Below are 22,200 nucleotides of genomic sequence, written 5' to 3'. Positions count from 1 at the left end.
TCAGTGAACTATGAGGGCAAAAAACAAACCACGAAAAAAGCAAAATAATCGTTCATTAATCGTCATCAAAGTAAAATGTTTAATTAATTGTGATACTGATTTTAGGCATTGCCCAGCCATAGTTTATATACAGTCTCTGGATGATGCACGCTGATGACGTTTTGTTCATGATGTTGATGGGTGCAGGTCGTAGTGTGTGATATAGTCGTCGATGTCATCGTTCAGTCTGCATATATCAAAGTTAACGTCGTACCCGAGTTTGTTAGATCAGTGTGGCAGAGTGAAGCTGATCTAAACTTATAACACTGTTAAAATCTCAGTCTGCAGTCTTAGGCCTTAGTTTAACACACACATGCACAACACACACACACACACACACACACACACACAGATAGACATTCAGCTGTTTAGATGTTAGACAAACGTTTGCTGTGAATCCTAATTCATTCTGAAACTAAAACGAGTGATTCAGACAAAGTGAAAAGCAAAAAGAGACAAAACGCTGATGCTTGATTCATTCTGTCGAGTCATTTCCTGTTGTGAGCTGTAGTGAACATCGGAGCCTCGGGGTGATTTTAGATTCATAGACATGTTTGTAATAAAAGCAACTGAAAACATTTAATTAATAAACGTCATATTTTAGGAGGCTCTCAAACTTCACGTTGCGGACTCTTCTGTCGTGACGGCCTCGCAGCCTGAGATGACGCCTGAATGTCACCTGCAACCAACCGCTGACGCACCTTCCTCTGATGAGAAAGGTAACGCTCACGCAGCTGCAGCTCACAGGACGCAGAGGCTAATGTTTGGTCAACAGGACTTTGTTCTTGTCATAATTTACTTGATTAACTTCAAACAAATACAAATGCAAACTGTTTGCTGGTTAAATAACCACCGTGACTTGGACTGTAGACGCTCCTGGAGAGGATGTAATGAGGCTGTGTGTGTCCAGCAGAGACGGAGGAGAGTTTGGGGGAGAAACTTGCCGCCTTCGAGAAGATTCTTCTGAGAGACTTGAAGCTGGTGAGACACAGACAGGTGATCCATCCCGTGCTGCAGGAAGGTACGTCCCACTCTGAAGACATCGTCCTCACCTTCATCTTCACCTGCATGTTTTGCATGTTTTTTTTTTGTTTTTTTGTAAGATATTTTTTTGGGCGTTTTTGCATTTAATTGATAGGATAGCACAAGTGTGAAGGGGGGAGAGAGGGAGGGGGTGACGTGCAGCAAAGGGTCGAGGCTGGAATCGAACCTGCGGCTGCTGCGGCGAGGACACAGCCTCTATACATGGGGCGCCCTCTCTATCCACTGAGCCACCAGGCGTCCCGTGCAGGTTCTGTTTTAAAGGCATTAACTGCAGAAAACAAGATTTAAAGGCTCATGTTGATATGTTATTAGTCACACTAAGGGACTATTCCTTAATTATTAAGGGGGGGGTGGGCATGTCAAAAACTCTTTGTGTAAGCACTGAGGGAGGGACTTACGATTTTAAAATTGACGTACTAAACTTTTAACTTTAAAAATATTTGGCAATTTTTAAAGTGTAAAAGAAATTAGTGTTGGATTTTCACATTTCTAATGGTCCTTGAACATGTCATGTGATCGATTGAGGAAGTCTTGGCTCAGATATCTGTTACCCAGAACCCCTCAGCTGTCGGTCGCTGCCCTCAGAGGATGAACCGTCATCAGACTCACAGCTGAACATTCATAATCTGCTTTCTTTCTCTGGTTTTCTCAGTCGGTCTGAAGTTGAACCTGCTGGATCCGACTCTGGCCATCGACCTGCAGTACCTGGGGGTCCGCCTGCCCATCCCCCCTCCTGGAGTCTCTCTGGAGCCACTGACCCAGGAGCTGCCGCCACCACCGCCGCCAGGTCACTACCTACGTCCTGACCCCATCAGGATCACAGACACGGAGGGCCCGCCTCCCAGATTTATAGAATATCTTTAGAATCAGCTGGAGCTTCAGCTGAAAACGTGAAGTTAGAGCGACAAACGGATCTGACGTCTTGCCTCACGTCGAGTCTTTGTCACACGGACTCTCAGTAACTTCCTGTCGTTGTTTGTCTCCAGGTGTCTCTGCAGCGTTTGTGTCCAGGACGGGAAAAACAACCGACGTGACTCAGATTAAAGGCTGGAGAGAGAAATTCACCCCGTCAGAGGCTCCGCCCACACCGGCGCCAATCAAACCTGAAGGTGAAAAAAACAAAAAAACAGCCCGAAAAAAGTAAACAAATATTTCTAATAAATAAACACTTCTGGCAACAATAAACATTTATGATAAATAAACACCAACAACAAAAAACAAACATTAATAATCTATAAACAGCTCCCAGAATAAACATTGCAGTTTTGTCAAATATTTCTTTCTCCAGTCGTCTGAAATTCCTCCTCATTCCAGCGTTTTTTTTGGATAAATGGGATTTTTTTAAAATTGCTGTGTTTCCGTCGTACTTTCGTGATTTAAACGTGCTCAGTTTGAGGGTTGATGGAAACCCGCCTGCTGTGGGACTCGAGTGTAAATGTTTGTCTTGTGTTGCGTTGGTGTTTTGCAGCCGGTCCGAGCTCCGAGCCTCCGAAGAAGAACCTGTCGGCGTTCTGCAGCGACATGCTGGACGAGTATCTGGAGAACGAGGGGAAGCTGATCGACGAGCGCGCCGCCAGCTTCTCGCAGCCCGCCGTGGAGCCGCCCGTCTACCAGCTGCCCACCAGGAGCACCAGCTACGTCCGGACCCTCGACAGCGTCCTGAAAAAACAGACCTCCCCGACCTCTGACCTCATATCCGGATTCATCCCGCCCTCCAAGAGACCCAAACCGCCCCTCAGAGAGACCAAGACCTCCAGGAAGAGGGGCCCCAAACCCCGCAAGCACCAAGCAGAACCAGGTCCGGCCCCCGCACTCAGTCCGGCTGAGTCCGGCCTGATCCAGAAACCAGCTGCAGTCCAGATCCCAGCAGCTCCCTCAGCAGAGGCCCCCCTCACAGACCCCCACACCCCAAAGAAATACCGACACAGAGTCCGCCTGGACCCCGCAGACCCCCGCTCCATCTCTCCTCCGCCTAAGAGAAGGAGGAGACTCAAACCCAAGACCTCCTGCCAGACCCTCAGCCCCCACAAGTCCACTGCCCCCCCACCCTCCGCCACAGAGGACATGGCGCCGCTGGAGTCGGACTCTGAGCTGGGGGCCGATCAGAGCGGCGGGCCCCCGACGACCCGAGCTCTGCTGCGGCAGAAGGACCTGGAGGACGAGGTGGTGTGGGGGGGGCGACCCCGGACCTGCATCACCGAGGAGAGGGCCACCGTCGCTCTGACATCGCTCTTTACTCTGATGGTAAGACGCCGTCAGCGCCGACGCCAAACTGAGTCTCCAAAATAAAGGAAATCAAAACAGAGTTCACAGTGGGAAAAAAGTTTACAGGTAAAGAAAGAAATAAAAATAAAGTTTACAGTGAAAATTAAGAAAAACTTTACAGTAATATATATATAGTTTACAGTAAAAAATATAATGAAAATAAAGTGAACAAAAAAACTGAAAATAAAGATAGAATTTACAATGAAAAAATAGACTAAAAATAAAGTTTACTGTGGGAAAAAAATATAATTAAAGTTTACAATTAAAAAATAAGAAATAATACAAATGATAAAAATATAGAGATAGAAAAAAAATGTACAACAGTGAACAAAAAAACGTTTACACTAAAAATGAAATTCCAGAATAAAAGTAAAATTTACATTGAAAAAAAATAGAATAGAAATAATAACAGTTAAAATGAAATAAAAGTTTACAGTAAAAATAGATAAATAAATAAAGGATCAGTGAAAAAATGAACAATTTCTTTTCTTAACATTATGATTGACGAAATGTTCCAGAAGAAAGATTCGACCTGTGTACGGAAAATGATCCGCATGACGCTGCAGCATCGCATCAACACAGCGGTAGAAAGTAACTGAGTACATTTACTCGAGTACTGAAGTCCAGTTCGGGGCGTTCGTTCCTCGGGTCAGCGCGGCTCCTCGAGGTGCGCTGGTTAACTCCGTCCCCTCCTGTGGTTCCTCCCCTGCAGGGTTTCGTCCGGGAGAACCCGACGGCGCCAATCCAGCTGACTCGGCGGCGAGCTCCCCGCTGCCTGAACGAGTTCTGCCGGCTGGGCTGCGTCTGCTCCAGTCTGTCTCACTGCGCCAGGATCAGCCACTGTGGCCGGCCCCAGTGCATGCTGGGATGCAGCTGCCTCAAACAGAAGGTGGTTCTCCTGAAGAACCTGGACGCCTCTGACTGCAGCCCCTCGCAGCCCGCCAACACCAAGAGGAGGCGGAGGAAGAGGAGGATGAAGATGGCCTACAGTGAGTTCACCGCCTCGTTCGTCAGTCAGCACGTCTGCTTCCTGTCCGGACAGGAAGCAGACGTGCTTGTGACTCGTCTCAAAATGTCTCACTGTTCAGATAGTGAAGGACGCATAAAGTTTTTATTTGAATGACAGAAAAACTCATGAATTTCTTGTTTAATAATCTTCCTGTTTTAGTCCTGAAGGAGGCGGACAGCGTCTCCCAGCCTGCCGAGCGGGTCCGGACTCTGTGGAAGAGGGGCGTCGAAGACTCAGATCCAGATCCGATCAACGCCCCCAAAGCTGCAGCCCTGCCCCGCCCCCCTGTGAGGACTGTAAGGACTCAGTCGTCGAGTCGTGTTGATGCTGACATTTCTGTGACTCGTCTCGTCCTCTTTAAATACTCTCTGAAACATTTTCATAGTTCAGCATTTTTTATCTTTGCAGTGTCCTTTACGTCCACAGGACAGACGGGAGGACAGACGGGAGGACAGATGGGAGGACAGACGGGAGGACGTCCTCAGCGGCGGCAGCAGCTGTGCCAGAGCGCGAGCTTTCAGAGGGAAGAAGAAGAGCGGCAGGAAGGCGAAGAGGAAGGATCAGCTGCGGAGTCTCAGAGCTCCTCAGCAGGTAAATCCTTCAGTCTGTTACATTCAGCTGCCGAGGACGAGACCGTCGAGTTCACCTGCTCGAAATATTCTATTTTTAAGCTTTATTCTGAAAAATAACACATTCCTGCTCAGCTCTTTACGTGTCCAATGAGAATGAATATTCCACTAAAATTCCTGTTTGCATGCAGCCGTGCACGCTCTGAGCCGGCACCTAAACGCAGTGGCGTCATTAGGCCTCATTTATTTTGGTGATTTTTATTTTGGCAGGCCTGCAGCCTTGGATGCAGTGTTTTCTATAAAAATTACAAAAACTTGTAAAAGAAACAAAAACCTTCAAACATTTTTAAGAAAAAAACCAAACCTATTTTTTTTAAAAAAATCCCCAAATTGTTTAAAGGAAAACAAAAACTCAAATTTAAAAAAAAAATAAGACATTCCTTCCAAACCCATGGGACTGCAGCTCTGGAGGGCATGTTTTTCATAAAAATCACAAAAAATGTCAACATTTTTTTAAAGAAAAAAAAAAAAACACACCAGTTTTCTTTTTAAAACCACCCAAAGTTTACAGACTAAGAAAAACATGCCTTCCAAGCCCTTGGGCCTGCAGGTTAGGAAAGTATTTTTTGTTCAAAAATCACCAAAATCCTAAAGCAAAACATTGCAAACATTAAAACAAATGAAATGAATGCGAAGTCCGGCTATTTAAAGTTGTATGCCTCTCTCCTAAAGCCAAAATATAAAATGCAAGTCCTTCCTCAGTGCTAAAAAAAGTCCCTAATGATTAAAAAGCTCTGAATCTAAACATCTGTCCGTACTCAAACTTGTTTGAATGTTTTCTGTCAGATTGTGTTCTGAACTTATGTCAGCTTATGTTTTATTTCTTATATTTTGCTCATTATAAACTTGGTCTCAGTTTTAATTCTGAGTTGTTTTGAAAACATCTTGAAAAGTCTTAAATGAAGCCTGCCTTAAAGCTGCGGGACTGCTGTGTGTGCAGCTCATGAAAACTGATGCTGATCCAGGCTTTAAAGGGTTAAACAGTTTGGTTCTGCTGCTGTCTGACAGTCTGGTGTTTGTCCTGCAGGAGGCGTCTCAGGACGTCAAGTCCAAAAAGCTTCGTCTGCAGTCTTTGAAACAGAGAGATCTGACGCTGAAGGACGCAAAGACCAAACCCTCCGCTCCTCCTCCTGCAGGTGAGCCGTTAGCTCCTCCTCCTGCAGGTGAGCCGTTAGCTCCTCCTCCTGCAGGTGAGCCGTTAGCTCCTCCTCCTGCAGGTGAGCCGTTAGCTCCTCCTCCTGCAGGTGAGTCATCAGCTCGTCTGGATGCAGCCGTGTGTCAAACTGCAAACTGAAACTATGAAATAAAATACACCTAATGGAAACGCATCAATTAAAAAAACTCACCTCAAAACTCTGAAACTATGTTCTCAGCCACAGGGAGGGGAAGATTTTGACATACAATGGTGGGCAGAGTTAAAAAAAGAGTGCGAAACAATGGGTTAAACCTGATCTATCAGCAGCAGTTTGTCACGCAGCATCATGCAGAGTGTGAAGTTCTGACAGAGCGAAACCATGGCAACACGGGCCAAATCAAAGCAATTTATTGTTATCGGTTCCATTTATCCGCCAAAAATGTCATTATTGTAAAAATCGGTATGAAGTCATAAGTTCCATTTTCGGTCCCGATAATTATCGTGCATCCCTAATTTTCACTGATTTAGCAGAAGTTTGACTTGATGAGGTCAAACCTAAAAACGTGTCAGAATTTGAGTTTGACAGATTTACTGAATCTAAAATTAGAGATTTATTTATTTTATTATTATTTATTATTATTTATTATTTATTTTGTCAATATTATCAGAGTGAATTCATACGTAGCTCGTTATTTTGATGTGAGGTTTTCCTTTTTTTTCTTTTACGGTTCCTGTTCTACTCCAGAAGTTTTTCACCCACAATTCCTCTGTGAAATTATGGACTACTGTCGTTGTTTCTTAAGTAGCAATGATGTGCAGACGATGAAGAAACCTCCGCTGACACTGACTTGGTTGCATAATACACCTCACTACATCTCCCAGAAATCCCAAAAAACATGTCGCTCCCACATATAAGGGGCTCGCCTTTCCATCACGGCTCCATAACACGCCTACGTGGCCTCGGATTGGAAATAATGACGGCTCGTACGGTGGCTGCAATAGAAATAAAGCTGCTGATCCATCACCATGGTTACTGGGATATTATCACTCAGTGGAAACACAGTCAGCTCCATGTTGAGTTTTATACACAAAATATCGATAAAGTTTTTCACAGATCTGTAACTGAAAGCTGCCCAGTGATCCATCAGTGTGTGTGTTTGTCTCCAGCAGCCGACCCGTCCCCCTCCGCCCCGCCAGCGAGTCCTCCGGCCGAGCCGCCTCCGAAGCCGTCGAAGCGTCTGATCATCTTGGCGGAGTGTAAGTGGGCGAGCGAGGGCGACCGCAGCCTGGTGCTGAGGAACCTGTGCGAGGCGATGGCGTGGGACCGGCTGGACGAGCCCTTCTGGATCAGAGAGTACCTCATCAGCCCCATCAGCCAGACTGTGGAGGACAGTGGCGGCAACCGCTGCATCCAGTACAAGATCCACATCTCCAGACACCAGCTGGACCAGCACAAACCAGTGAAACCACAGAAACCACAGAAACCAGAAAAAACAGTGAAACCAGAGAAACCAGAGAAACCAGTGAAACCACAGCAGCAGGTGAGTCAGTCTTGTCACCTGCTGATGAACGTTTCTACGACATTAGAAAATGTGGACTCGTTGGCTGGTTGAAAGTCTCGAAACCTGCCCCTCCAAACAGGAACCTTTAGCCCCGAAAATTCTCACTTTAAGCGGTTACTGTCACTAAAGCAAGAAAACCCCCGTGCCCAGACACTTTTCTAGGATTCTTGACGTTTTCAGGATTTTAGGACATTTGTAGGATTTTAGGACATTTCTCTGATAATAGTCAAGTCAGTTTTATTTATAGAGCCCATTATCACAAAACATGGTTTGCCTCAGAGGGCTTTACAGAGTACGACATCCCTCTGCCCTCAGACCCTCACATCACCCGAGGAGAAACTCCTGAAAAATGAAAAAATGAAAAAAAGAAAAAAAGAGAAAGAAACCTCAGGAAGAGCGGCAGAGGATGATGAGGGATCCCTCTTCAGGACGGACAGACGAGCAATAGATGTCGTAAATAACAAATGAAATACAATCATGACAAAAAAGGAAAGAGAGAGGAGGAGAGAAGGGAGGAGAGGGGGAGAGAGGGGAGGAGAGGGGGAGAGAGGGGAGGAGAGGGGGAGAGAGGGGAGGAGAGGGGGAGAGGCACAGCAATAATAAAAACAGACGCATGTCATATTACAATAACAATAGGTGTTAAAATATCAAATGCACTCTGTGATGATGTTGAGGGTGACTGTGGGTCTATGATGATATTGATAAGAGTCTCATGCATATATTGATACGGAGGTGTCCAAAGGCAGGGTCACAGCATCAGCACAGATATCACAGCGATTGGGCACAGCCAGGGTTGCGGCCAGGATCCGGGAAAACTAGAAAACAAGGGAGCAGCAATGCTCCGGAGAGGAAACGGGATTAGCGTAGTGCAGTTCAACAGAACCAAGGTGGTGAACGGTAAAAAGGATAACACTCAATGAGGATCCTAGAGTCACTGATCAGCAGTTACGACTTAAACATGAATGCCAGAGAGCAGGAATAGAAAAGAAAGAAAGAGAGACATTTCTAGGATTTTAGGATGTTTTCAGGGTTTTAGGACATTTCTAGGATTTTAAGACATTTCTGGGACTTCAGGACATTTTCAGGATTTTAGGATATTTCTAGGATTTAGGAGGATTTTAGGGCATTTTCAAGATTTTAGGCCGCCGGCTCTGCTGTCGTTCAGCTCCAAGGAGCCTGATGATGATGATGCTTGATGGACGTGTTTTGTGTCTTTGAGCAGGAGGTCGTGGAGGCGGAGCCTTTAGAAGACTGGCAGCGAAAGGTGGTGAAGGAGGAAGAGGAGGAAGAGCCACTTGAAGACTGGCAGCGAGAGGTGATGGAGGATGAGGTGATGGAGGAGGAGGAGCATCCAGAGGAGGAGGAGGAGCTAGAGGACTGGCAGCGAGAGGTAGAGGATGGTGACATCGAGGAGGAGGCGGGACCAAGAGATCATCAGGTGTGTGATGAGAGAGAAGAAATGAAAGCGCCGTCGAAGAAGAGGACGAGGAAGGCGATGGTCAGCATGGGTCTGCCGTTCCTGACGGGAATCTCGCCCGCCGGCTTCCTGTCCGCCTGCAGGAAGCAGCCGGGAGGAGCCGACCACCTGGTCCAGGTAACCTCCGCAGACTCATCACCGCCTGGAAACCCTCGAGTCAGCAGAAAATCAGAATATCATATCGACACAAATTCTAGTGTTCATATGTTTAAAGTTCAATCATCAAAATAATAAATACAAATTCAACTTTGGTGCCGTCTCGAATAATAAAATCGATCACTTTTCAGGCAACCAGAAACAGTTTACTGCAATAAAAGTGACGGAAGTGAAAAACGTGATAATAATAATAATAATAATAATAATAATAATAATAATAATAATAATAATAATAATAATAATGATAATAATAATAATAATATAGCTATATCACGATTCATGATCATTTTTTATTTGCACATTTTGCATCATGAAACGATTATGAAGTTGATATAAACAAGATGAAACAATATTCACCAGATGAGGGTGTCGGTGTGTGTGAGGCGGAGACTCATAAAAAATAACGCATTTATTACGGATCTTAATCACATTTTGGTCAAAGCTTTAGAGCTGACAGCATTGTAAATTTGGGATGTCGTAATAAATACGTGATCCCATGATGTGTCTGCCGCCGCAGGTTAACGGGAAGCTGTATCCTCTGGCAAAGATCCAGCTGGGCAGGATGGGCGCGCTCCATCCGGCCAACCGGCTGGCGGCGTATCTCACCGGCCGGGTGGGCCTCAACAGGAAGCCGCAGAGTTCCTCTTCGTGTTCCCCTAAACCTCCTCAGAGTTCAGCTCCGACCCCGCCGACCGCCTCCACCCCCTCAATCAAACCTCCGCCGGCAGTCACCGTGCTCACCATCCCGGCCCCGCCCACAGGTAAACGCACGCCTTATCTCACCGCCTGCAGCCGACGCTCAGGGGACGATTAACACACCATCTAACAAAAATATTGGTCACATAAACCAACATCGGCTCTGTTTTTGTATTTGTCTTTCTTTATTTTTATTATTTTTCATTTATATTAATATTCTTGTTAAAAACATTTCCATATTTTTGAGCAAACATTAAGATTCTTTAGCATTCAGCAACTTTAACCAAATTTAAAAAAAAAAAATTCTTAATTTCATACTGTAAATTAATAATTCATCAATAATCTGCTTTTCTGCCAAACTAGAAGAAATTGAAAATTAGAAAAAATAGGAATTGCCCAAAAGAATTTAAGAAAAAAATTACAAAAAATCAACAAAACCTTTTTAATAGAAAAGTTTGGTGAATTTGTTTTCTGAAACGTCTCCTGTGTGTTTGTCTCAGTCGTTCCGCCGGCAGCGCTGAAGCTCGACCAGTCAGCCGACCCGCCTGCAGGTGACGCACCTGAGGGGGCGGGGCCTCGGGTCATCACCCTGAAGGTGTACCCAGGTCAGAAGGAGGGGGGCACTCAGTTCAGAGTGATACCTGCAGCTTCTCGGAGCTCCGCCCCCACTTCAGGTAACGTTAAAGATCGGTTTAAAGACAACACATTTATTATTATTATTATTATTATTATTATTATTATTATTATTATCATTATTATTATTATTATTGTTATAAATTCTCAGCACGAGAAAACCGAGGTTTTAAAGGGTTAATTTTCGTTTAAGGAAAAAAAGTTAGTTAAAAGTTAAAAGTTAAAAGCAAACGCAAACAAGGAAATGGTCTGAAAAAAAGTGGCTAAAATATACAGTAATAGTAATAATTCTGTGTTTTGTAAAAAATCAAACCAATTTGCTTAAAACATCCGAGTTTCTGAATGCTGACATTTTCTGTTATTATTATAATCATGGGTCCTTGAAAAGTCCTGGAAAAGTTTTGAAGTTCTGTCCATGAACATTTGTGTGACATCTGGAGGCTGTCCTCTGACTGACGTTCGTCTCTGTCGTGTCTCAGACTCTCAGGTGAGCGGCTCGGCGGCTCCGCCTGTGACTCCGTCTCCTAAAGGCTCGCAGCTGTTGATGGTTCAGGTCCCGCCTCCTGCTGGGAGACTCCCTTTCCAGGTCCTGCCGGCCCGCCCTCCTCCCCTACCCCCTTCGTCCTGCGGTCAGAGGATGGTCCTGCAGCCGGTCCAGACGGCCTCAGGACTCCAGTACTTCAGAAAACCAGACGGTAAACTGGTGCGACTGGTTCCCATCAGCCAGCTGAGACCAGTCAACCCCAACCAGTCCGCCCAGAGAGGTAAGTCTGCACCACAGCCCGTCTGCAACGCAGCCCGTCTGCACCGCAGCCCGTCTGCACCGCTGCAGCCCGTCTGCACCGCAGCCCGTCTGCACCGCTGCAGCCCGTCTGCACCGCTGCAGCCCGTCTGCACCGCTGCAGCCCGTCTGCACCGCAGCCCGTCTGCACCGCTGCAGCCCGTCTGCACCGCAGCCCGTCTGCACCGCTGCAGCCCGTCTGCACCGCTGCAGCCCGTCTGCACTGCACACTGTACTGTGACGGGTTTTTAGACTTACAATATTATGACTTTTTTTGACAGTTAACGTACAAAATTATGTTTTTTTGCATTTTTTCAGTGAAGTATACTATTATATGTTTTTGACAGAAATCAAAAATCTGCAGAATTTATTTTTCATTTTTCTTAAAAAATCACAAACTGAACGATTGATTGTTAAATTTTGCGATTAATGTGACATTTGACAATGACTTGATTAATCATGCAGTCGAGATGATATTATGATATCCAAAATTGAAGACGTTATGAAGTCTCATGTCACGTTCTCAGTATGATTTCGACATGTTGTCCACCTCTAACGTGTCTGTCTCGTCCCCTCCAGGCTCACCCTCCGTCCTCCCCGCCGCGTCCCTTCAGACTCCCGTCGTCACAGTCCGACCTCCGACCCCGGTCCCCTCCACCCTCCCCTCCCCCTCCCCTCTGTCCGGCCTGCAGTCCTTCACCCTGTCCCCCCTGTCTTCGCAGCCCCGCCCCGCCTCTGGTTTCCTGTCTCAGAAGGGGACGTGCACCTTTAAAATCCTCCCCGCCAACAGCAGCAGGGACCCCATCATTGTAACCTGTGCTAAAGTTCCCCCGCGGCCGGTGCCGACGACTCCCGGCTCCTTCACCCTGCTGCAGCCACAGCCCGCCGCCACCCCGGTCAGCCTCATCTCCCTCAAACCCTCCGCAGGACAGGGGGCCGAGCTGGGGGTCAAAACAGTGTCGGTGTCTGCCGTTCCAGTGGGTCCTGGTGGCGTGTCAGCGGTCCCGGTGAGTCCTGCTGGCGTGTTAGTCCCCCAGAAACCTGCCATCCATATCCCTGAGAGACCGCCGCCCCCTCCTCCAGCACCGCAGGTGTCAGATATCTCATCCGTCTCCCCGCCGTCCCCGGAGCCAGCCTGTGACCTGGTGGACCTGGACATCATCTGTGTGGATGACGACGACCTGGGGCTCATTGCCATGGAGACGGCGGGTGAGACGAGGCGATCCTTGGACGCGGTGGAGGTGAACGAGTCGAGCAGCGAGACGGAGAACTCGTCAGATTTTAGCGAGACGGACAGCGAAGACGAGCAGGAGGGAGCGAAAGGGCCGACGTCCAGCTTCCAGGTGAGATGTCAAAGAGTTTGAAAGTTTTTTACACTTTTTACAGATTTTTAAGAAACATCAACAAAACGAAACTATAACAAATATACAAACACACAACAGGCAAATATTCAAATAAAAATTAAAAATACGTTAGAGATTGAAATAAAGAATAAAAAATGTCTCCTACAGCTCGCAATCACAAATATCCAAGTTACTTCACCTCACAGTTCAAATCTGAAGACGTTAAAGCAACATTTTCATCGTTCATTTTAAAACAAACAAATAAGTAAGAGCTCACAGAATCGAACCGTCCGACACCAGAGGAAACTCGTGTTTAAGCTTTGTCTGCCGATGTGAATATATGATAGATACTGTTTTTGTTTATCGGGCGGATGTAAATATGTTATTTATATCGTTGTTGTCTCTGTTTATCGGGCGGATGTAAATATATGGAGGTTCTTCTTTCAGCAGCGTCTGAATCACAACATGTTGGAGAAGCAGCGTCGCAGGAAGTTGCGTCAACTGTTCGACGGTCTGAGGAGAGAAGTGGGACTGAGTGAAGAGAGGACGCCAAAGATCGCCACGCTGAAGAAGGTTACACTCTTTAAACTAACGGTCATACCAACAGTTGGTGGTGGTTGGTTAGTTAGTAGACGCCGAAGATTCGTTAGTTGTTTTGGTGGTAAATTCGTCCGTTTGTAAGTTAGTTAATGAATTTGTCTATAAATAAGTTAGATAGTTGGTTGCTTCGTTGTTTCATAAGTTATTAAGTCAGTTCATTCATTAAATGAGTGAATTAGTACGTCTGTAGGTTTGTAAGTTAGTTGTAAGTTAGTTGGTTTGTTTTTGAGTTAGATGGTTGGTTGTTATATTGTTAGCTTGTAAATAAGTTATTTTTGAAATTATGAAGTTAGTTTGTAAGTAAGTCAGTCAGTAAAATCATCAGTTTCTTTGTAAGTTGGTTTGTATGTTGTTAGTTTGCAAGTTAGTTCATTTGTAAATTTGTCTCTTATTTGTTTTCTTAATTAGTTTGTTTATTTGTTTGTTGTTTATTGTAGCCTGGAGACAAACAGGTGTTGTTTTCTTGTTGTTTTTGCAGGCGGTGGAGGTGATCCAGCAGCTGTGGAGGACTGAGAAACATCTGAAGAAGAAGAAGAAAAGGCTGAGGAAGAGGAGGGATGATTTCATCACCGTCATCGCTCCAACAACAGGTACGGACACCGACCTGCGTCACCCGACACGCTCAGAAACATCAGTTAAACATTAAATGTAATATCAGACTCTGACTTCTGCCTTTTCTCTTGTTCAGAGGAGAGCAGACAGGTGAGAGACAGACAGGTGAGAGACAGACAGGTGAGAGACAGACAGGTGAGCAGCAGCAGTCAGACCTCACCTGACCTGTCAGAGGGAGGAGGGACAGATTTGATGGAGACGTTGCGGCTGTCGGAGACAACGGACGAAGTGACAGAGAACTCGTCTGATGAGGACAAACCCGTCTTCACAAAGGTACCAAACGTTCATTTTCTCTACAGATTATTGAATTTTTTATTTAAAAATGTTCATTTTCTCTGTGGACCCACAAACTGTTCAGTGTCACAGAATTAAACTAGATATTGGAAAATAATTCAAAAAACTTTTTTTATTTGAATGTCCTTTTTTCAAAAATCTGATTTTATTGAGTAATGTTATTAAAAGTGACTCAATGACTTCTGCAAAAGGAGATTTTTTGGGGTTTTTTTTTTAAGTGTGAATTTTCAGTTCCTCTCCCCTTCGTGCCAAATATCAACAGAAACGGCTGTCCTTTTTTTAAAAATACAGCTGATGAAATAACAAAACAGATCTTTACATCTGTACTTCATTGTCTCATTTATATACTTTTTTATCAAATGCATTTGATAATGTTTTGTGTGTGACTGTGTTTGTGTGTGTGTGTGTGTGTGTGTGTGTGTGTGTGTGTGTGTGTGTGTCAGGTGGAGGATGACGTTGCCATGGAGACAGTGGGGGAGAGTCGGCTGAATGAGGCTCAGAGGAAGTTGGCGAGGATCATGACGAACGTGGACTCAGAGTAAGAGCTGATGCACTTCCTGTCTGATCAGCTGACACATTTTGAAACACATTTATGTTTCCAGCTGTCATCACATTTTTTATTATCTTTTTTTTAAGGATAAAAACATGAAATCTTTTTTTGCCTTCTTATTTCTTTTTTTAAATAGTAGAGATACAGACTTTAAGTGCATTAAATCATTACATATGTGTGTGTGTATATATGTATTTATATATATTAGTGACTAATTTCTGGTCTTTATTCTTTAAAACAAAACAGTGTTTTGATCTCAGGAACATATTTTGTTCACAGCCAGATATTATTTACTCTGTTGCTGTTTTTGTTACTTTCTATTGTTTAATAAAAATGATTCAATTCAAACGAGTTGAGAAAAGAAAACTTTATTTGTCCCGCCGATTGTAAAATCAGGGTTAGAGAGTGCTTCAAAATAATAAATATAAATAATAAAACAACAACAACAAGAAAGATAAATCATATTAGTAAATATTTAAGACAGACCACAGCTGTTGAAGAGTAACTCGTCGTGTCACATGTCGTCCGTGTCTATTTTCTGCCGACAGAAGCAGTTTGAGCGTGAAGAAACCGGCCGGAGATCGCAGCGTCTCAGACGCCCTCAGAGATCTGCGTTCAGTCATGAACATCCAAAACTCCTCAAAAAGATTTCTGCTCAAACAGGTACGAGACAGAAACTGGAGAGCGACTCAGCGCTGAATATCAGCATTAACGCTGAAAACATCTCGTCATCTCTGACGTTGTCCACGCAGAACAGCAGATTTAAAGAGGGAAATATGTCATGTTTACTTCTGTGTGACGTTGTGATTGGCTGTCGGGGAGGAGGAGTGATGATGCTGAGAAAAGGTTTCGCTCAATGAGCTGATGATGTCATGTGATGTCACAACTTCTCTTGGCTGTCTGACCAATCCGCTGCCAGTTCACCAGCGCCGTCAGCTGGGAGGAAGTCTGACGTCAGAGTGAAGTTTTAATGTTTACTCGGCTAGTTTTTTCTTCTGAACTCCACTGCAGACCTGATCCAGAATCAAGAACTGCAGTGGAGGACATGTAGGAGAATGTTTTGATTTTTGTTGCAGGCTCACGAGGAGATCCAGACCCTGCAGAATGAGACGAGGAGACTGAGGAGTCTGAAGATCTGTCTGAACCAGCAGAGAGACGCCTACATCAGAGAGATCTCGCAGAGATCAGGTGAGGACCCGGCTGAAGGTGAGGGGGAAGACTGTTGGTGGCTGTTGGAGCTTTTCTTAGGTAACCTGCTCGTGTGTTTGCAGGTAAAAGCGAGCAGAGGATCCGCAGCATGCTGCAGCACCTGTCGTCCAAACAGAGGAGGTTGGAGAACCAGCAGAGACACCGAGCAGCCAATCAGCTACCAGGAGTAGGAGGGGGCGGGGCCTGTAATCCTCAAACAGGAGACTTGACTGATGATGCTATAATAATCACATCCAACCTGCAAAAGCAGCGGACACCACAGGCCCCTCCCACTCCTGTTCCTGCCCCGCCCACCACAACACCTGTCCAAACCCCTGCAGTCTCACCTGTCCAAACACCTGTCCTGCAGCCTCCAAGGGTTCTGCAGCTGTCAAAGCCCATTCTGGTTCCTCCTGTTTTGTCCCACAGTGCATCAGTGGTGAGGGACAGGCCAAGGACAATCCCCAACATCCTGTCTCGCAGTAAGACTTCAGGTGCATCTCAGTCTGTTAAGACTGCGGTGCAAACAGAGGTACTGTCTCTGGTCGGCACTGCCTTGCCGGGACAACAGGTCCTGACCCTGAGCCCGCTGATGACGGGACAACCGGTGCTGCAGACGTCTTCTACACCAGGTACCGACCGCTCACCATCACTCTGCTCACTCCCTCGATGTGCTTTTATTTTTAAGTTAAACACGTCCTCTTTCTGTCTGTAGGCGTGGCCTCAGTTACCCTCAACATCCCCAATCTGACCAATCAGCAGCTTCATCTCACTCCACTGCCCCAACCCCCACCTGGTAAGATCTACAGCAGCTCCGCCCCCCTCACCATCACTAACCTCACAGGTAACCAACCAACCGACCAACCAACCAACCAACCAACCAACTAACTAACCAACTAAGTAACTAACTTCACTAAGTAACCACCTAACATGAAGGTGGCCACGCCTCCCCCGAAGGACCCCTAATTTATTTTTAATTTTTTGACATTTAACTTTCTAATAATATAGCTTTTTTCTTTTTTTAACAATCATTTTTCAAACAGGATCCGCTCTAGAGGTCTGCAGGCTCCTACAGAAACGTTTTACCGCGTTTAACCACTTATTTAATTGATTTTAATGACAAAACGAGATTTTACTTAGTTAGCAACGTTTCAATCTGCGTGCCCGAACTTTCAGAGCATCCCTTTAGGAATGCTGCGACTTTAAACAACCGACCAACCAAAAACCAAACGACCGACGAAACAACCAGCCGACTCCACAGCTGACTGCCCTCCTGACCGACTCGTTAACTCACAGACTAACAGACTCGTGAACTTGTTGAAGGTCATTCAGTCGTTTTCTGATCAGCTGATCATCTGTTGTTATTGTTTACAGCTGCAGACCTCAAGAACCTGCTGCAGCTGGTTCAACCTGCAACACAACAACAACAACAACAACAACAACAACAACAACAACAACAACAACAACAACAACAACCAGAACAACAGGAAGTACTACAAACACAACAACTCGTGCTACAGCAGCCTCCTCTTTGTCCTCCTCCTGAGCAGCAGGAGGTCTCAGCCCCTCCCCCACCTGCTCCTCCTGCTCGCCTCCTGGTGGTCTCTGCTGGATCAGACGTCTCCTCAGAGCAGGTCAAAGCCCAGGACGGGCCTCCTGACGCCACAGCTGAGTCTCCGTCCTCATCTCCGCCCCCTGGAGGTGGAGTTGATGGGCGGATGGAGGTCGCAGAGGCGGGGCCCCTGGGGGCGGGGCCTCAGAAGGAGACCAGAGAGGACGAGAATCTGACGTCGCTCCTCAACGAGATCGTCTTCCTCAATCAGCAGACCGTCACTACGACGGAGAAACCGTCCTCTAAAGACGCTTTGATGGGCGGAGCCGAGGAGCAGGGACACACCCACAGCCCCTGGCTCCTGGAGCTCAACTCTGATTCTGATGAAACTGTTGCCATGGAGACGGGGAAGGCGGGGCTCAATGACCACATGGAAAAGATGCCCAACGGACCGCCGCCTGCCAACGGCTACGCCAAAGGCGCTGTTCTGGCTCCGCCCCCTCTGCTGCAGATGAAGGTGGGCGGGGCCAAGATGGCAGACCCCGCCAGCAGCGATGGCGCAGCTGCGGGAGACGGAGGAGCAGAGGGAGGGGAGCGGATGGAGGGGGGCGTGGCCTGGAGGCCGATGCCGAGGCTGGTTCCTCTGGGGCTGCGAGGGAACCCGCCCAGCTGACATCACGCCGCCTGCTGATGATGTCACATCACAGTCTGGACTCCTCTGCAGGCTGCTTTCTGATTGGCTGCTTGATTTTAATTTCAGGGCCAATCAGAGGGCTCTACAGCGTTTCGTTTTGTTTACAGACGACATTTGTTTTATTTATTTTCTGCCTTCACGGTTTTCTGAACTGAAAGTCTTCAGCTCCGTCCACTCAGGTTTCAGTTGACTCTCTGAAGGCGGCAACGTGTAACCATGGCAACTGTGAGGAGACGTTGAGTCTCAGATGAAGATTGTTGCCGCAAGAAATTAGTGTTTTCAGTCAAACCACTGATGATGCAACGAGTGCCTCTCTGTGTCCAAAGATGTGCGTGCGAGCGTGCGTGCGAACGTGCGTGCGCGCAGATGTCAGTCACGTATCCCAGCAGCCTCTCTGGTTTGATTTTAAGCGTTTTCTGTTCTGATGTTTTATATCAGAGACTCTGAACATTAAACTGCAGTTTTGTTTACTTTGTTTGTTTGTTTGTTGTGTATCAGGAGCTCTGAGGAAAACAACTTGGAAATATTTTGAGAGGAAAAGTCAAACAAAGGAAGATATTCAAACTTTTTCACCGTATGAGTCACAGAAAGAGTCCGAAAATCTGGAAATTAGTTTCAGCTTCTGCGGTTCCCTCGTCTCCGAGTCTGTTGGTTGGATGAGCCAGGCTGTGGTGTGGCATGAGTCATGTGACCATGGAGGCGTGGGGTCATGTGACTGTGGAGGCGTGGGGTCATGTGAGCGTGGAGGCGTGGGGTCATGTGACTGGAGGCGTGGGGTCATGTGAGCGTGGAGGCGTGGGGTCATGTGACTGTGGAGGCGTGGGGTCATGTGACTGTGGAGGCGTGGGGTCATGTGAGCGTGGAGGCGTGGGGTCATGTGACTGTGGAGGCGTGGGGTCATGTGAGCGTGGAGGCGTGGGGTCATGTGAGCGTGGAGGCGTGGGGTCATGTGAGCGTGGAGGCGTGGGGTCATGTGAGCGTGGAGGCGTGGGGTCATGTGAGCGTGGAGGCGTGGGGTCATGTGAGCGTGGAGGCGTGGGGTCATGTGAGCGCGCTGTTGTGTGTGTTTAGATGTTTTTCTGCTGATGGTTTTTAGGGTTTTTAGTGGATTTCATCGGTGAAGATTATGTGCTGAACAGAACATGTTGGGGACTGTTCTTTATTTATCAGAGGAGGGCTGGGACTTCTCTTGTTTTTAAGCTGAAATCGTTGAGCTGAAAAAAGCCTCGGTGGTTTTTCTCTTCTGTCACGTTGCTGGTTCGTTCGTGCAAACGCTTTTTAGACACATTAAAATGAGATGGAGAGTAAAGAGATTTGGAGGAAATAATAATATTTAAGATCAGACTTGGTTGTTTTTTTTCTGACGGATGAAGACTTCAGGGGCCGTCGGAAATTTGAAAATGCATCGATCATTTCTCTTTTCAAGTTTCTGGCTGATAACTGATGTCATTTTGGTGATTTTTGGTGAAATCTGCAGTAAAATCGACACAACTTACAGCCATTTAAAGTCGTATGCCCCTCCTCTAAAGCCAAAATAAAAACAGAAGTCCCTCCCCCAGCACTTAATAAATGATTTGCCTCCCCCGTTCTTGCACCACCTCTGCCCTCTCATAAATAACTAACAGCCCCTAAGTGTGATGAATGTTTGTTCGCCACAGAGCTGATTTTCTGCAAAAATCCAAACTTCAGTGGAAGAATCCTGCAGGCTTTTTAACGAGGTAACCACGGCGACGTTAACTTCAGGGCCGGAAAAAACTTTTAAAAAGCTCCATTTCTGGAGAAAAATCAGTTGTCACCGCTGCGACGGCAGATGACCCGTAACCATGGAAACCATCATGTGAGGCGGAGCGAGTGCCTCACAGAAACACTACGAGGGTTTTCCCAAAATGTTACAACTTTCGTCTGAATCTCGTTTGTTTTTCTGCAGGTTGTGTGTGTGTGTGTGTGTGTGTGTGTGTGTGTGTGTGTGTGTGTGTGTGTACATGCGCGCGCATGCATGGGCTCATTTTTAGGATTTTCACTAAAGTGATTTCAGTTGTCAGACAGGAAGTGGACCTCTCAGCGATTTCAGATGAAGTCGTTTTAAAGAGGAAACTTTGATAAACTCGCCTGATATCTCAGCTGCTGTTGAAACGTTCATTTCTTTCCTTTGAGGAATAAACAATAAAAACACTGAGACTGTCGACAGGAAGTCACCTGGACTCACCTGTGTGCACCTGCAGCGCGTCGCCAGGCGGATTAAAGGACCAGTCTGGTGTTTTTCGAGCTGCTTTTCTTTGTGTTGCTCTTTGTACAGTCGCTCTCTTGGCTCCTTTTTTTTTCCTAAATTTGTATTTTTGTACGTGTTAAAGACCCTCAGATGTAAATCACTGTTGTCTGAAGGAGACGCCTCACATCTCATGCAAAACTATAATATAAATAAAGTTTCAGTACAAACTAAAGACTAAAAACAAGATTCAATTATTATTGCTATGATTTGATGGAGAGAAGAGCTCAAACACGGAGCTTTGCATGAAGGAGAGTCATTCTTAATTTACGTATAAGCCTCGTAGCACCCAATAATTTATAAAATGTCCTGACTGATGTTGTAAATTAAAAAAAAAACAACTTTGTTACATTTTCAGGTGGGTCTTTTTTTTTCGCCCAGAACTTAAAAGATAATACTTGACTATTGACATAATTTGTTACAATATCGTTTAGCACATTTCATTAAATTATTAGGATTTTATTTTTGTACATTTTATTCCATTTTCAGGAAATTGTGACATTATTGGTGCTGCAGCCCCTGAATGCATCGGCCTGACAGATTATTGTATGGAGGCAAAGAAAAGCCCAAATAAAGTTTAATTAACAAATGAATACTGAACTAAAATTAAATTACTGTCGAATTATTTAGTCTATAATCCACTGAAATCAGTGTAATTAAACATTTTGTTCGTATCAGTCTGCATGCAGGAGTTTGAATTCTCGATTTTTTGTTTATTTCTTATTTAAAGTTTATTTATCTTCTCTTGTTCACAAATTCAGGCAGAAAATTGAGTCCAGTGTTCAAAAAACTGTTATCAGCTTGAACAAATGTATTCTTCTTATTATTATTATTATTATTGGTATTATACAGATTTCCAGAATTTTAACAGGTAAAATTTTCAAATATCTTTTGAAATTTGTTGTCTCTTTTATTGTCCAGCCTATCAGAGAGAGGGGGCGGGACTAACCTCTTGTTTGTTATTTTCTTTTTTAATATCCGCAGGTGAAATTAGAAAACCAGCAGAAGTAATGCTGCTGATTGGCTGCAGTTCTGATGGGTGGAGACAGTTAATAATGGTAGGTGTTTATTTGTTCATTTATTTATTTTTATTTACACATTTGTTAAAAAACAAGTGTGTCAAAAGCAGTGATAAGATTTCACAACAACATTCAGTTGTGTGCAATATTTGAATTATTTCTGCGTTTCTTTCCCTTCATACACTTTTTTTTAACCCTGATATTTAAGATAAAATGATCCTTTATTGGTCTCTCAGCGGAGAAATATGCATCATTACAGCAGCAAAGAGGGAATAATGCACATTGGTTATAAAAATTTCAAAAATCAGTTTATTAAGTATGTGTTGGTAATAGATCAGTCTAATGCGAAAAATAGGTTTAAAAATCAAATCAAATCAGCAAAAACACAGAATATAATAGAAAGCCATTATAGTTACTTCATGTGCAGGATTCCATGAAATACATCTATTTGAATTATTAATTAAAATAAAAAAAGCAGAAAGCTGCTCAGTGTGAAGCTGCGGTTTGTGCTTCCGCCGCTCGGCGGCGCCGCCGCTTCTCTGTGTTCACTCTGCAGCGTTCACGCGTCATATGCGTCAGATGCGTCAGATGCGTCAAACTCCGTCAGACACGACGACACCGGAAGTAAGATGGCTTTACTGTCAATGTAAAAGCAC

At 45.3% G+C, this 22,200-nt stretch overlaps 1 protein-coding gene and 1 non-coding gene across 10 annotated transcripts in view; both read left to right on the top strand.

Moving 5' to 3' along the window:
• mgaa (MAX dimerization protein MGA a) overlaps positions 1–20,700 on the top strand; it is a 29,965-nt gene extending 9,265 nt beyond the window's left edge. For 2 of the 9 annotated variants that reach the window (XM_088087626.1, XM_088087623.1), the window contains exons 4-27: positions 644–758; positions 950–1,060; positions 1,736–1,870; positions 2,070–2,192; positions 2,552–3,327; positions 4,061–4,337; positions 4,517–4,653; positions 4,766–4,948; positions 6,014–6,122; positions 7,289–7,662; positions 8,906–9,277; positions 9,834–10,077; positions 10,513–10,686; positions 11,125–11,409; positions 12,006–12,769; positions 13,217–13,342; positions 13,848–13,959; positions 14,058–14,254; positions 14,719–14,813; positions 15,374–15,488; positions 15,902–16,013; positions 16,097–16,645; positions 16,729–16,857; positions 17,388–20,700. In XM_088087626.1, the coding sequence (XP_087943752.1) occupies positions 644–758; positions 950–1,060; positions 1,736–1,870; positions 2,070–2,192; positions 2,552–3,327; positions 4,061–4,337; positions 4,517–4,653; positions 4,766–4,948; positions 6,014–6,122; positions 7,289–7,662; positions 8,906–9,277; positions 9,834–10,077; positions 10,513–10,686; positions 11,125–11,409; positions 12,006–12,769; positions 13,217–13,342; positions 13,848–13,959; positions 14,058–14,254; positions 14,719–14,813; positions 15,374–15,488; positions 15,902–16,013; positions 16,097–16,645; positions 16,729–16,857; positions 17,388–18,238 (6,465 nt within the window). In that variant the 3' untranslated portion in view covers positions 18,239–20,700. The remainder of the gene's footprint in view (positions 1–643; positions 759–949; positions 1,061–1,735; positions 1,871–2,069; positions 2,193–2,551; positions 3,328–4,060; positions 4,338–4,516; positions 4,654–4,765; positions 4,949–6,013; positions 6,123–7,288; positions 7,663–8,905; positions 9,278–9,833; positions 10,078–10,512; positions 10,687–11,124; positions 11,410–12,005; positions 12,770–13,216; positions 13,343–13,847; positions 13,960–14,057; positions 14,255–14,718; positions 14,814–15,373; positions 15,489–15,901; positions 16,014–16,096; positions 16,646–16,728; positions 16,858–17,387) is intronic. The other 7 variants (XM_088087625.1, XM_088087629.1, XM_088087628.1 and 4 more) reach the window with 7 other exon arrangements.
• Positions 15,648–15,733, top strand: LOC121938745 (small nucleolar RNA SNORD53/SNORD92). The gene has a single exon (XR_006105356.1). It is a non-coding gene; the product is annotated as a small nucleolar RNA SNORD53/SNORD92 (small nucleolar RNA).
• Positions 20,701–22,200: the final 1,500 nt, after the last annotated feature.

The sequence above is a fragment of the Plectropomus leopardus genome, chromosome 14 (assembly GCF_026936395.1).
Source record: "Plectropomus leopardus strain MGB_pleo_1.0 chromosome 14, ASM2693639v1, whole genome shotgun sequence".
In the NCBI taxonomy this organism is placed as follows: Eukaryota; Metazoa; Chordata; class Actinopteri; order Perciformes; family Serranidae; genus Plectropomus; species Plectropomus leopardus.
The sequence above is the reverse complement of the archived record's forward strand: the minus strand, read 5'-3'. Positions and strand labels throughout refer to the sequence as shown.